We start from the raw sequence: 16024 nt of genomic DNA on the forward strand, positions 1-16024 counted from the left end.
GAAATTCACCAAAAAATTCTCTTTTGGTGCTTCTTACGGTATTCTATCTCAAAATCCTGAAACAGTTATATTATAAAATATTGAATAATAGGTAAGTAATAGAATACCAGCGAAATCGATTACATCCTCACTGACAGAAAATATACATTTTTAAACTGTAAGGTGATCAATCAGTTTAACACCGGGAGTGATCACCGGATGGTGAGATGTAAGATAAGATTGAACGTCAAATCAGAAAGATCCAAACTGCAGAAGAAGTCAAATGCTCGCCTATACCTGCAGAACAATACTGAATTCCAAAATGAACTCAAAAATGCACTATCGGCTTTCTTAGATGAGAACGAAACCGTTTCCCTATCCAACGCGGAGGATATAACGAATATTATTCTACAATGTGCAGAAAAAACAGGCGTAAAAAGCTCAGAAGTTACACCTTCCACCAAGCTTTCGAAGGCAACATTGAATCTTATGGAGCAGAGAAGGAAAACCAAGAGCGATAGACAGGCACAAAACGATATGGAGTTTGCATCACTTTGCAAAACCCTCCGAAGGAAGATTAGAGAAGACCTCCGTAAATTCAATGTAAACCTCATACAAGCAATTGTGAAAGCAGGCAGAAGTTTAAACAAAAACAAGCAATGCTTGTCGATAGGAAAACGTCAAATCACAGCACTAAAAGCAAAAGATGGTTCTATCGTCAGAAATTGGGAACACTGTACACAAGGTAGACCTAGAGGCCGCTGGATCGATGAAATGATAAAGTTCTGCGGAAGTACGTGGCAACGCAATGCACAGGACCGAGAGAAGTGGAAGCAACTTGAAGAGGCCTTCATCCAGCAGTGGATAGATTCAGGCTGATGATGATGATGATGATGAATATAAAAAAAATATCACACGTCATCATCCTGATGAAGACCACTACTAGTCCTTTTCCGGTTCTTATTTTTTCGCTTCCGTGTACTTTCGCCGAACTCGATACAGGTTGTTTCCAAAATACCCATATGAACCTGTATCAAGGACAGTGACGTCCCAAGACAAAATGCCGCCCCATTTTTTATACCGTATTTTTTATCATCCTTTCATGACACCAATATCTAATAAATGTATCTATTGTATGATAAATACCACTAAATCTCATTTAAATGCCATCTGCTTCAACAGACAATATTGCGAGTCCACGGTTTCAGATACATTTAAAAATATACCTGATAACTCAAAAATATGTAGTGTGACACCCCCGTATGGTCCCCATTTGGGGATGTCTTTGTGTATCTGGAGACGCCCGAATCGGTATCAAAGCCAACAAATAATAAAGCGCTGATTACGAAAATAAATAATGTTAAAAGTCGGCCGGCAACATTGTCTTTGACCGTTGGAGATATGCAACGTCGCCCAAGAAAAAAAACCGTTGGGAATGATTTTTCAAGATGGCGCGCAGATCGCGACAAGCAGCAAAATCGCGAACGCGTACATTTCGCCCTCCGTAAAATTAAATTATTAAAAAATGTAACCATATAGTATAATAAACGTAAATAAACTCGCCGCTTCCATCACAATTCCGGTGTGTCAATTATCTACCTCCAAATCCTAAAACGCAGACGATAAACCAGAAACTAAAAATAAAAGTGACAGTTGAGAAATTTTTCTTACCAAAATGGAGGGGAGTGATAAGTGGCCCCAGTCAACGTGGGACTACGCTTCTTGATTTTGATCGTCTGGAATCAAGAAGCAGGTGGAATTTCTTTCACCCGGACACACCCTGAGATCCAAACACCGGAATAGGAAACGGCGAGGAAGAAACATCCAGAGGCTTGCCCTCTGGTGGCGCTCAACAAAGTATAATAAAAAGCAGTAGAAAGAGGATGCTGCCAAAGCCAAGCCAGTGAAGAAAAGAGCAGAAACACCCGGATTGCGAAGTCAGGGCTCCCGATGTACTCCCGACCAACTGCATCCGCCAGCGAACTTGGCCCACGGACGAGTGTATCGGGCAAGACCCTGGCTCCAACGAGGGAAAACGGCGTCAAATGCCCTGCATCATCAGCCGCTTGAGCCCTCTTCGTCAACAGCAGCGTGTCTGTGAGCCTTGCAATCAGCCCTGGCCCAGATGCACCAGGATGAAGAGAGCTACAAAGCGGCCTTCTTCAGCTGAGCAAAGCAGCCTCCATCATGGGAAAGCAGCCAAGCAGCATCCTCAGCCATTAGCATCATAGATTAGTTAGTTTTAAGTGTTTTGTGTTTGGAAGCGATGTATAATAAGTTATTTCAGTGCTCGAAGTGGAAAATTTTACAACCCGGAGCGGTTGTATGAGGCAGAATGGCGTTCCGGTCCATTTCGGGCCCTGATATATTTTTAAAATTATTTTTATAAACTCTAAAGCCATTTTAAGTATAAAATTAAGTTTTCGCATATTATATTAGTATAATATCAGTGCAGTGCGTGTAATTCGATAGCCGCGGCAGGGCAAGCGAGCAAAAAAGGGGGTCGAGTAATGCGCCGGTATGCATTTTCGTGAGGGATCGACTGATTTTCGGACGGTCGCTGTTGGGAAGGCTGGGTGCGACGTCCTCTCTCAGCATCCGCCCGTACGGTAGACATGGGGAGCCGCGAACCACTACGCCCACAAAGCGGCGTAGTGCTGCATCCGAAACTCTCCGGTTGCCGACGGTCCGAGGGTGTTGAGAGGGCTGGGCGCGACGCCCTCCTCTCTCAGCAGCTTTACGGTAGGCCTGGGAACCGCGAACCACTATGCTACAGTGCTGCATCCGAGTCTCTCCAGCCGCCGACGTACCGGGAGGGCTTCGATCCTTCAACGTCTAGAAATGCAACCCCCCCTTATCAAGCCGCCGCACTGTCCAGTTACACACGCTATCGTAATCAGCCCTTAGTTGGCCCGATCCCCATTCGGGCCTTTCCAGAGAGGTGCGCTTGTGACACCCCCGTATGGTCCCCATTTGGGGATGTCTTTGTGTATCTGGAGACGCCCGAATCGGTATCAAAGCCAACAAATAATAAAGCGCTGATTACGAAAATAAATAATGTTAAAAGTCGGCCGGCAACATTGTCTTTGACCGTTGGAGATATGCAACGTCGCCCAAGAAAAAAAACCGTTGGGAATGATTTTTCAAGATGGCGCGCAGATCGCGACAAGCAGCAAAATCGCGAACGCGTACATTTCGCCCTCCGTAGAATTAAATTATTAAAAAATGTAACCATATAGTATAATAAACGTAAAAAAACTCGCCGCTTCCATCACAATTCCGGTGTGTCAATTATCTACCTCCAAATCCTAAAACGCAGACGATAAACCAGAAACTAAAAATAAAAGTGACAGTTGAGAAATTTTTCTTACCAAAATGGAGGGAAGTGATAGTAGGTACCTACCTATAATTCAATTGTAATTAGCAAATCTCCACATGTCATTGCTGATCACCAAGGACAATGGAAGTAAACTAGACATCACAAACCCGACAAAAAATTACAGTCCTGTTAAACCTTTTATAGTAATTAATACATGTTGGTTCCAACTAGTAAGCAGATAATTTTAATGGAAAGATATTTCTGTTATTACTAAGCTGTTTAGGTATAAGGTCTATAATATATACCTAATGATTCTCCTCGATTTGCCACCCTTCCGGTAACTGCCGCCCCCAAGCGACGCTCAATCTGCCTTCCCCCACGGGACGTCACTGATCAAGGATTCCCAAACGGTTTAAGCATACACTGGAGGACTACATTAAAATACTGAAAGTACTATCTACCTACATGCGGGCCGGATTGAAAATGAAACATGATTCTACATAATATGTACAATTTATATTTCTTTTATAATATCATATTATAGGTACAACTTTATCAAAATGATATAATATACTATGGATGTATCTATATAATAAACTTTGTCAAAATATTAAAATCTGAATATTTGTATGTAGGTACCTAGGTAGGTACCTATATATTATGTAAGTAAGTATAAGCTTTTAGAAATATCTACTTCAGATCCAGTGTGTCAAGTCCGATTTTGCCGAAACATATTTATGCACGTGTTTTTGCTCCTAAATTATTAAGATCACTCAGGATCAATTTTATTCACCTTTTGAGTTAATTCTAACAGAAACCCGACATTTTGAAAACCATAAAGCTATAAGTATTGACACCCACGATGGCTTAAGCGTCGTCCTATAGCGTCGTGGGTCCCAGGTTCGAATCCTGGGTCAGGCAAGTACACATTGTTTTTCAATTTCTGTATGAGTCAGGGTATATACCTCATGGCCCCCACAAGGGGGGGGGGGACTGACAGGGTTCTAGCCTGCGGGCCCGGGCTTAAGGGGGGCCCGGCTTGGCGGATCGATCAGCCAAGTGTGATAAATACACGTCACGAAATTGCAGTAAAAGTAAAAAAAAATATACGCTATTTCACTTCAAGCGTAATAACATTAAAAAAATATGTGATTGTGCAAAGCAATTTTTGATTATTGTTTGTCGATATATTTTGACAACTTCATAATTTTATTCAAGTGAATGCATTCAAAGATACGAAAGAAAACGCTAAAAAATACACTAAATACCCTTAATTTTATCTCGAACACCATTTGGAAGATGTAGAAGTAGATCATCACACTGTTTTAATTAACTTTTGCGATAGGTAGGGGAGCCCGCTAAAGATTCTAGCCCGGAGGCCCGCTTCAGGATGTGGGGCCCATGATATACCTATAGAGACCTATAGGTTGAGCAAGTGGCTGACATCCATTTCTCGTAAAAACAAAATCTGCTAATACAAACCACTACTCTGTGGAGGCCCATATTATTATGATCTTATTAGGATCGAACATGGTCGGAAAAAAGATATTGACAATGAAAATTTTTTAATTGTGTTTTCCGTAAGTGTTGTTTTTAGATGTAGGATACTAGACATGTACAGAAATATTTTGTTGGTTTACTAAATTCTCTCTCAGATATTGTGATGTCTCACGTACCTACCTAACTCTCTTTGAAGCATGTTGACTTTTAACGTAGGTATATTCATACATTTATTAATTATCTATCGGCTTAAAGGCACCCTTGCGAAAATTTTGCCTGTGCGGTAAACCATCATTACAATATGTATTAGGTACAATGGGTATTACAATAATTAGTATAGTAATAGCTATTTATTAGAACTTTTAAAGCTTTAACATACATTTTTTAAATTTATGAGGATGTCGATCAAAGGATCGCTAATAATGCTAACGAAGCGACAACATCGTCTGCTTCATGGAAAACCGCCACAGCTCACAAAGGGTGGGATATTTGCAATCGTTCCATCATTCGTAATGTCCCGTCTCTATGCAACGCATAACCTGCCTAACCCCTCAGGAAGTCGTTGAACACACGTACATAACAATTTAGTTGCTAGACCCCCTTAGAACACTTCAACGTTTTTTTAATAGAACATCAGAAAATCACTAAGTAATTATATTTTATTCAAAATCTTTGAAGACCTTTGAAACTTTGAAATCTTTGAAACCAATACTGAAATACAACAATAGTTACGTATATTGTCATGATCGTTTTTGCACATTAATTATTATTGTTTCCTGCTTCGATTGATTTTTTTACATAAGTACAGACTGTGAACATTCGCATATTTTAAAGATTTTCATACTTTTTGACACTACGTGTAAAATCACTGCTGTAGTGGTAAGCTGGTAAGCACAACAAAAATAGCTGTTATTATTAGTATTTATCTACCCAGTAGCCAGATTAGTATTTGGTACTTACTCTAAAAATATATTTAGCAACTCTAGGTAAGTATTCAAAAAAAACCACTCCATATTAAATACCTATGTTCATACCGAAGTAGGTATATTATTATAAGAAAAATAAACAGTTTACTTTATGTACGTTTCGTGGAAATACGTGGTTGCATGGTTCAATGCATTTTTACCGATAGCAAAAAATAGCCTCGCGTTTTGAAACGTAGTTATCCAGGAAACAGAAAAATGAGGTAACCATGGAAAACGAAACCGGGAAACTGAAAACTTCCGGTGTAGGTATAAGATGACAAAATTTAAATAATTCTTATTGGATTTCAATCATAATATTATTTTCCTTCTTTTTATTTTTGTTGTTATCATCATGTCCCAGATATCTTTCTATATTTTGGCTATAAAGTGGTTGTTTCGTAAGAAAGTATCAAAATCTAAAACTAGCATAGTTTCGTCGAAATATTACTATAATAATCATAAGAATATAAATATTATCCAATATCGGTTTATTGCAAAGGGTAAAGTTTCCTCCAAACCTGTGACCACCTCGACCATACCTAATGCCGTCACTGAAACTGACGAAATTGGGCCATCATACTTAAACCACTTCCTCTATTTATATTATGTACCTAGGTATCCAATATCCTAATGTATGTATATATTGTCAGGCGCGGAGCGAATAACCTGGAGAGACTGGTAGTTTTAGCTGGCCTCCAGGGAAGGCGAAGCAGAGGAAGAGCGTCTGCGCGCTCGAGCGACCAAGTGAAAGAGCTGACTGGGGGCACCATGCATTCTGTCCTGAGAGAAGCGGAGGATCGAGAAGGATGGAACGTCTTGGTCGCTCAAAGGATGACGAAATTCAAATGTGGTCACGATCCTCAGCCATGAGTGTACGACCAAGAAGAATGTATGTACCTACGCGGATACTTTTGAGAGGACAATAAAATTCTAAGAAGAAACTTTTGGTATGGTAAATAAAATGTCACTTAGATGAGGTATAATGAGCAATAGGTACTTACTTTATGGGGGCAAAACGATCAAAATAATATGTCACATAAAACACGTAGACTGCGCTGGATCGGATGCGTACTTGCATAGAACGCATATAAGGTGGGCTAAGTAAAGTCTGTATTCTATAAACTGGCGTATACGTCACACGGAAAGCATTGTGCCATTGCGTTCAACTTTCAATTGGAAGGAACGACATGGATGCTGAAGTGGAGGGGGGGGGGGGGGGAACCGGCACGCCAGCATATAGAAGACAGACTAGGTACAGTGACGATTTTATCTACGTAGTGACCCGAGGCGTTGTCAGGTCTGGAGTTTCCCTTGCGAAGATTTTTCCTTAAAACAGCTCTGATAAACCAGCAATAGTGTGTTAAAAATACAGCAATAGTGTGTTGCCAGATTGTGGAAAATACGCATCTTTTTAAGATTATTGTACTATCTACATTCTACATCGTGAAAAAATGCTACTGACTACATTATTTACACACCACTGAGAGCAACGGACGACGCGGGCGACCAATTTTGCGATGGCTGGACTGCGCACGATAGGGAGAATCAGATGTTGCTCTGTCGTGCTCGATGTGCTTGTCCGCGATGGAGAAAGATTCTGGAGGAAAGGGTTGTAGACTCAAAAATTAGGATGATGCTGTATGTGCTTTATAAATAACATTATGCATTTACAAAAGGTGAATGTCGTTTTTCTACCTCTATACTCCTCTGCAGGGCTCGAAATGTACCGGAGCGCCGTTCTGGTTTGTGAAATCGGTAAAATTATTGCTCCGTCTCGTGGAAAAAATATTTTGACCGTCTGAGCTAGATAGGCCATATTATAATATAAAATCGAACAAACTTATTTTTATAAAATAGGTACACATACAATTAGATAACTATGTAAATATCTTCAGAATATTGTCGAGCGCTTTGGTTCGTAAACTTTTCCATTTCGAGCGCTGCCTCTGATGGACTGACTCACTTGTCACAGCGGCATCGAAGTCTAAAGAGTACATACAATATATAAATGACCATGTAGGTACCCACATAGGGACTCGTAGATATGATAAATTGATACAATATACCATCTTTAAAAAAATAACCCTAGCATTCATTGTTGGATCATGCAAAATAGCAGTTTACAAAATCAAAAACGACTGTCTTAGTTACTGGAAATAGGGGACACATTACTTATTTATGAAGCCACTGGAACCCCTAACCTTAACTTGTGCCTCAGCCTCCAAAAAAATCTCAATTGGACACGTAAACAGAATATTATGTTAGGTACGTTGAAGACAATATAATATTCGTGAATTTACATTATGCACCTCATTGCAATGCATGTAGATTCATTATTATCAACGACATTCACCTGTTTATGAAGTAATCTCATTATTGTATAAGTTGATAAATATGCAAAAAAGACTTTGACGACAGTTTTGGTTTATGAATAATGAGGTACAAGTCAATAAATACAAGAAATACAAAGCACCTGAATGTCCTCAAATATTACCAATGTTGAATGCGTGTTGCGTTTACATGACAAACTTTAATGCATATTATAATACAGACGTAAATATTTCTCGACACTCAAGAATCGTACCTTCTTATAATCAAATCCATAAGATAACGTACTTCCCATTATTTATGCTTTCCCCGAATAAAACATGTAAGTATCTACCTAATATTAAATTTGACATTTTAATGAGCATCATATGTACATATAATTATTTCAGGAAGCAAGTACATAGTGTTGTTGTGGATACTAATACAATTTCACATATTAGGTACAAAAATGAGCAGTTTCTTATACTCACCTAAACATCAATATCGCAGTACCTACGTAGTACCTAGGTACATAGTTGGCGCAAATGTTAGACTTTTTTACATCATTTTTTACTGTTTACCTTATTGTGGTCTAGATATTTTTCTTACCACATTTTTTGTCATCAATTAAGTACCTAGGTATTTACAATGTACTTTATGTCGACCTTCGGTCTTCCTGTATATAAAAGTATCAATAATCTAACACCAATTCATTTACAATAGTTTTCCAAGATCTGATGATTTGAAAGTCCTAAAAGAATCAAAATTTTATTTTAAACTTCCAAATTGTGTAATTTTTTTTCGATTAAGGCATCTCCAAATCTTTGAAATAATAAGGATTATACGTTTATAAAATATAATGACAGACCGCCTGGTTTATGAAAATGTCAGTGACGATCTTGGGAAAATTTTGAATAAAGAATTTGTGACGTCATTTCGCTCTGGATATGTCTCCGTTGCCGATTCCATTGTGCCGGAATATTTTAAAGAGTTCGGTGATAAAATAAGAGACATGAAAGTTCGGGAAGATGACGTGTGGATATGCAGTTTTCCCAAATGCGGTAAATAGTTCACTTTAATTACTCGCAGTGCAATTTAATAAACACGCGTGGGAAAGTTGAATATACATAATTTGAAAACATCTTATGCATAGGTAATATACACACTAGAAAAAAATATTTTGCAGAAAAAAATACGACACCCGACGTGATTTGAATCTGTATCTGCTGGATTCGCGCTAGTATAATTTTCCAATTAAGCTACAGGCATCTTATTAAATTACGACGATTTTTGTATATGCATGAGATGTTTTCAAAGTATGTACATATACCTATTCAATATATAAAATTTTACATACTCAAATCTTGTGTCAAATTCGACAATCAATCTTGTTTGATAATTTTATTGATCTGAAATGTTTTTTAATATGTACCTACATTTCAACTTGATAAAACATCGAGAAGCATTTGTAGACTGCAAAATATTTAGAAAACAACATTGATTAATCTAAATTGATGAAAGACCTGTACAATACCAAGTGGTGATAAAAAAAAATCGCCGGTGTGTGAAAATCATAAATGTAATTTTGTCATGGCCGCTATTATTCAGTTTTAAAGATTTTTCGTTGATTCTTGTTTACGTGTACATATAGGCATATTCCTTTTTTTCAAAACATGTATCGTTCACTGCTTTAGTTGAAGTAGGCGTAGAGCACTGTGACCAGGTAACGCGAAAGCTTGATACCGCGAGCGCCCAGGTGACCCCTTTTTGTATACCGAAACGAAAGATGTTTCATGTCAAAAATCTAATTTGTCTTTTATTATGTGTAGCAAGTGTAACTCGTCTACAATATGTAATTATAATATTTACCATCCCATTGTCAGTTCCAATTGAGAGCCCTCTTCGTTGTTGCCAGTGACGTCCCTAGGAAAACTGCCACCCTTAAGGAGACTTAAGAGTGCAGTCCCCTTTCATTTTTACTTTCAAATAATAAATTTGCATATTCGTTTGGTACATACATAATTAACAATTTTATTATTTATTTTTTAATATCTTAAACAGTCAAATATAACAAAAAAAAATTGACGCACCACCTACTGAAAATTATAGCATTTCCAAGAAACCTACTCTAAAACAGGTTTGTGGCGCTGACAGGTTTGGACGAATCCCTATGAAATTGTTGTCTAAGCGATAAACCACCATTAGGTACAATATGTAATAAATTATTACAATGACTATAGCAATACGATAGTTATGATATCAAGATTTTTTATGCTTTGATTATTTTGTAAACTAAAATGTAGATATGTATGAAGCAATAGCATCGTTTGCATCATGAAAACCCGTCAATGCTCTCAAAAGTTTTAATATTTGTATTCGTTCTTTCATTCGCCGTCGCCCTTTATAATGTGCCGCCCCTATGCAACGCCTGTCTTGCCTACCACCGCGGGACGTTACTACCTGTTATACCTGCTTAGCTTTATCGAAACCTGAAAATGGTTAGGGGGTCGTAGTTTGATTTGAAAACATTATTCACAACAAAATACAATATACACAAAAATAATATTTTTAAATAAATCTATATCATCGGAGTGCTTGGTTTGTAAGGTTATTGGTGCTAAGAACTACTTAATGTCATTTACTTTTCATTTGAACAACTATAATTTATATTATTATTTTACATAATATTATGATTTCTTGACCTATTTTAGGAACAACGTGGACCCAAGAAATGGTTTGGTTGATAGCTAATGATTTGGATTACGAAAAAGCTCAAATTCCATTACCTGAGAGATTTCCCTTTTTAGAGTAAGATATACTTTACGTTCTTACCTACTTGCGAAAAAATCTCAACCATTATAAACTAAATTACATTTGTAATGTTTGTATTTTCAACAATACAATGAAAAAATGTCTCATAAAATGGATTTTCTCAAATTTTCAGCAAATAATATGGTCTAGGTATTAGTTTCCCAGCCGCCGGTCTGCAGATATGTTCTGCCTGTCCGTAAATTTTATTATTATCCGCATTTCAACTACATGTTCATATAAAAATACTTTTTCTACCATGATATGTCACCCTACAGCAGCTTCCTGAATAGAGTTTGAGCGGTTTTACACTTAGATTACGAAAAATACGCATATTTTTATAAAATGTTGGTATTTTCTGCGAAGCAACCGCCTCGTCATCCGATCTAGATAAATAAATAATATATTTTATTTTCCAGGCATACACCGTTGTTTGATTACCGCAAATTATCACAGAAAATTCCGGGCTTTGAAGTTCCCAAATTTGTGTCGAATTCTGTCGAGTATATTGACAATATGGATGGCCCACGATTTATTAAGACACATCTTCCATTTTCTCTTTTACCCGAACAGATATGGAATAATTCTGAACGTCCCAAGGTAACTAGGTATTACTTATATAATTTTCCAAAACGGACGAAACAATAGTAGGTACCTATATGACAGTTTTGTATTATTATTAATAACCGTGTCCTTGCTTTTTCGAACTGCACGCAGTAAATGAAGATAATATTCGATTACATATTTCGTTAATTTTATTAAACGTTTTGCCTACCACTGTTTTTCAATACGAAACAATCATTTTTTACAAACAATAAAATTTACCTACCATAATATTATTGTATTAGAAGTATGAGCAATAACTAGCACTACGATCAAAATTCACAGTTTCGTAGCGCTACCTGTGGGTCTATTCTATACGTATCGACCACTAAAGTGATAAAGTGATAAATATTATCAAACGTAGGGTAGGTTTGTATCAAAGTATTAGCACTTATTGTAACAATTACAATACGATGTTTATAATTGTTGCAATAAGTGCTAAATTTTAACAGCAGCAAGAGAGGTGCTGTTAAAATATAGCATTTATTGCAACAATTACAAACATTTTATTGTGATTGTTACAATAAGTGCTGATACTTTGAATTTGACCCACTATAGCAGGGTTTCCCAAACTTTTTCTGCAATTGAACATTTCGCAAACCCGGAAATTTTAACGGAACACTTAGTTTATTTTGTAGGTTATTTACAAGCGCAGCTAACCGTTCTGCCAATTTTGGCAACTGTCGTTAAACTGACAAGACTTGTCAGCCGGTCAGTTAAAAACAATATACCCTATCTTTTTATTGCACACGGTGTGAGAAAAGATGGTCCATGTGTTAGTGCATGTTGTGATGTGTGTTTATCTCACTTGGCTGATCGATCTTTCACGCCGGGCCCCCCGTAAGCCCAAGCCCCCAGGCTAGAGGCCTGTCAGCCCCCCCTTGTGGGAGCCATGATCTATCTAGATACTTGACGTCATAAACATCAGTGGAGATTGATCATCACTCGCCTTTCAATATGAAGTAGATTATTTAATTATTTTAGTTTTACTTATTTTACTTCTACTTAGTAGAAGATCTTTAAATGTGTTGCAGTGTATAAAACCTTTCCAAATGGTCGCGGAACATAGTTTGACAAACCCTGCACTATAGTAAGGATGCCTCGGATGATAATGATTAATTATTATTAAATTTTACAACGTTTTACGTTTTTCGCCTATGTCGTTTATAAAATATCCGCGGTCTCTGACTACGTTATAAAACCTGCATGTACATATTCGAAAGAAATGTAAATAAAAGTACTACTTACATGATATTGAACAGAATTTATATACAATTGAAAATAATTATGTTAATTAATAGTTACCTCATTACCTTATTTTCAGATAATCTACACATGTCGAGATGTAAAAGATTGTTTGGTTTCATATTATCATCACTGTGTGCTTATGGAGGGTTATAAGGGAACATTTGCTGATTTTTTTAACCTGTTCATTGGAGGACGAGGTAAACACATTTATGTTTTCTTCAAAAATAATTTGTCACTGACTTCCCTAGCCATCTCATCTCGGGGAGATTTAATTTTTTGGATATAAAATTTATTTTCGTTTAAAATGGCCTTAAATCTAAAACCGTTTAATATTTCCATATTCCTGATGTACGAATTAAAACTGATAATAAATTATTCCGTAAGTAAATTTTATCGTCTGATATTTACTTATATAAATGTTATTATTTTATAAAATGTTCAAGCGCGCACCCTTGAAAATTCATTATGTTCCAATATGAACTGTTTATTTTACAATATCAATAAGTAATTATATCAAAAGTTCCAAATTTGACAGGTGCTATAATTCGATCGGAATATAGCCATAATTAATACAGCTAAACTAACAATTAATTAATTATTTAAATGTTACTTAATTAATTATAAGTGTTATTCTTAAAATTATAAAAAAACTCTGTGCATAATTAATTTTGTGTGCATATTTTATAAAGTCACGTGGGGGGAATTGTAAATCTTAAGTTTAGAAACACGGGCTATGTGGAGAGATTTCTTACCTGCAAATGCAGCTCAATATTTCTAACTGCATCACTATTACTACTGCTGTACTACCTACTACATTATTTGAAGTAATAAGGATTTTTTTTAATATTATGGAAACGTATCAACGTTAGAGAAACGTAAAAACCGGATATATTTGATGTGTTCAGATATTTTCAACTGATGCTCAAAAAGTTTTAAAATTTTGAATGTTATTTCTGTTAATAATATAAACTGTTAATTTTTAATTACAGTTTGCTATGCTCCATTTTGGCCTCATGTCTTAGGTTTCTGGGAGAAGCGTCACCAGAAAAATATGCTATTCCTACACTACGAGGAGATGAAAGCAGATCTTCCATCGGTGGTCGATAAAGTTGCAAAGTTCTTGGGAAAGACCCTCACCGCAAATCAGAAGAAAGAACTATGCAAACATCTCAGCTTTGAAAACATGAAAAACAATCCGTCCGTTAATTATGAACCAATTTCCGAGATGAACAGGAAGTTTGGTCTAATAACGGCCGAAGGGAATTTCATGAGATCTGGAAAGGTCGGAGATTTTAAAGCTCACCTCTCTCCAGACCAAATTGAGTTGGCTGATAAATGGAGTCAAGAATACTTGAAAGGATCTGAATACAATTATTAGTATTATATAATTATAGCATTTTATTTCATTTACATATTGTCTATTATGCATAATGTTATTGAGCATAACCAATGTCACCGAATACGTTATATTTTGAGGTCAGAATTCGAAACTATGTAATTAATAAATATGCAAATTTTTAATGTTCATCTGGCGTATTATACGTATTGACTATCTGCTATAAATACCTGCTAGAAACCTAAATGTATCTAGTTGACTACATTTTTCAATAGGGTTTTATTGTACGAAAGCATTTGCACAAGTAAGAGAGTTTGGTAACCCTTGATTATAATATTTTAAATATTATTGTATGTGAGTAAACACCTGCGTACGTCACGCTTTTCTATGCTATGCTGTTTGTTAAAGTGTGACTTAGATGAATGACATTATTATAAAAAAATTAAGTTATATCTGGGCTCCAATGCTTTCATACGCTTGTGATGAGATAGCTAGGTAGGTAGTATTTCTTGAATAAAAATGGTAATTTATTAATGGGGGCAGAATTATTAATCTTCTCTCAAAATATATTTTGTTGAATATTTACAGGGCCTTTAGAATTTTGAGAAAAATGTCATTGATATGATAATTTATAAATAATCTTAATTTTATACGACTAACATGCGACAAAATAATATAAAAACATATTCAATGATACTGAATACTTCAAAACCTTGATCTGTGATACAGTAAAATTAATATTGTGGAAATATGACGGGAATTAAATATATATTACAGCAATTCATGTCATTTACGTTTAGACGCGAATAAAAACGAGAGCTTTAAAATTAACGCGTACCTAGGTACTACCTACTAACAAAATTAATAATTATGAAAATATATGTACCTACACGTTCACCATTTTACAACGTTTTTCTTATGTCGTATTCTTATTTCTCCGGTGGTTGTTTGTCCGGTACAAATCTTGCAATCGATTTTTAACTAACTTCCCGACTAGCTAGACATTTGAAACTTTTAGAATATATATCAGAACACGATGACAATGCATTTTTTAATACTTTTAGCCATCTTTAAGTAGAATTGAATTCATTTTTAGTTAATTCTGTTTTGTATGAAAAGTTATTTCGATACCATTATTGTTTGCTAAGGGGCCCTAGTAACTAAATTATTAATAATATATACGTGCGTCACTATGGAAATCAATATGGAATGACATTTCATTATTCAGTATTTCTATCAAGTACATTTTTTTGATCGTTTAAGCTAGTCAAATCAAGTCAAGTTTATATGATTCAACAGAAAATTTAAAAACGTTGTATACAAAAAGTTCTTTTTATCTTGTAATTATTATGTAGTATTGTGTATATTAGTTTGTGACCGGCCACACTGAAAGTAGATTAGAAGGTATACACAATTTTATTCTTTGGAAAAATCGATCTTTATAAAACATACTAAAAATATGAATAATAACATACACGTTCACTCGGAAAGAGCTTATTAAATTATATTTTAAACTACAAGACTTATTTTCCAACCCCAAGAAGAACGTAGTATATTATGATGGGCCTCGACAGAATGGGGTTTGTGTTAATAGATTTTTTGTTTTTACGGGAAACGGATGTGTTAGAAGTTTTCTCAACCTATTAGGTCCATACTCTGACTCCAAACACACGTTGAAAAACAATAAGTGTTTTTGACAGACCCAGGATTCGAACCTGGGACACATGACAATATAATAAGCCGACACGATTGCCGCTCGGCCATCCTGGGCATAGGACAGCCTTGTCATAATAATATAAAGACAATAATAAAAGGAGACAACAACGAACACGCATTTTATAACATATTGGATAATTGTTTACAATGTAAATTAACAGTAAATTGTACGTTTATGTTCTATTGCTAGATGCCTCTAATAGCATTGTATAATCTCTCGTTCAAGTAACTATATTCCTACCT

General features: G+C 36.0%; 1 protein-coding gene across 1 annotated transcript; it reads left to right on the forward strand.

Moving 5' to 3' along the window:
- The first annotated feature begins 8781 nt into the window (after positions 1 to 8781).
- Positions 8782 to 14268, forward strand: LOC147067279 (luciferin sulfotransferase-like). Its single transcript, XM_085953988.1, has 5 exons — positions 8782 to 9131; positions 10782 to 10878; positions 11298 to 11478; positions 12806 to 12926; positions 13719 to 14268. The coding sequence occupies exons 1-5, from the start codon at positions 8930 to 8932 to the stop codon at positions 14105 to 14107; spliced, it is 990 nt and encodes a 329-aa protein (XP_085810114.1). The 5' UTR covers positions 8782 to 8929; the 3' UTR covers positions 14108 to 14268.
- Positions 14269 to 16024: the final 1756 nt, after the last annotated feature.

This window comes from Rhyacophila brunnea, unplaced genomic scaffold (genome assembly GCF_057557595.1).
Source record: "Rhyacophila brunnea isolate RB1 unplaced genomic scaffold, BYU_Rbru_1.0 scaffold_4, whole genome shotgun sequence".
NCBI classification, from domain to species: Eukaryota; Metazoa; Arthropoda; class Insecta; order Trichoptera; family Rhyacophilidae; genus Rhyacophila; species Rhyacophila brunnea.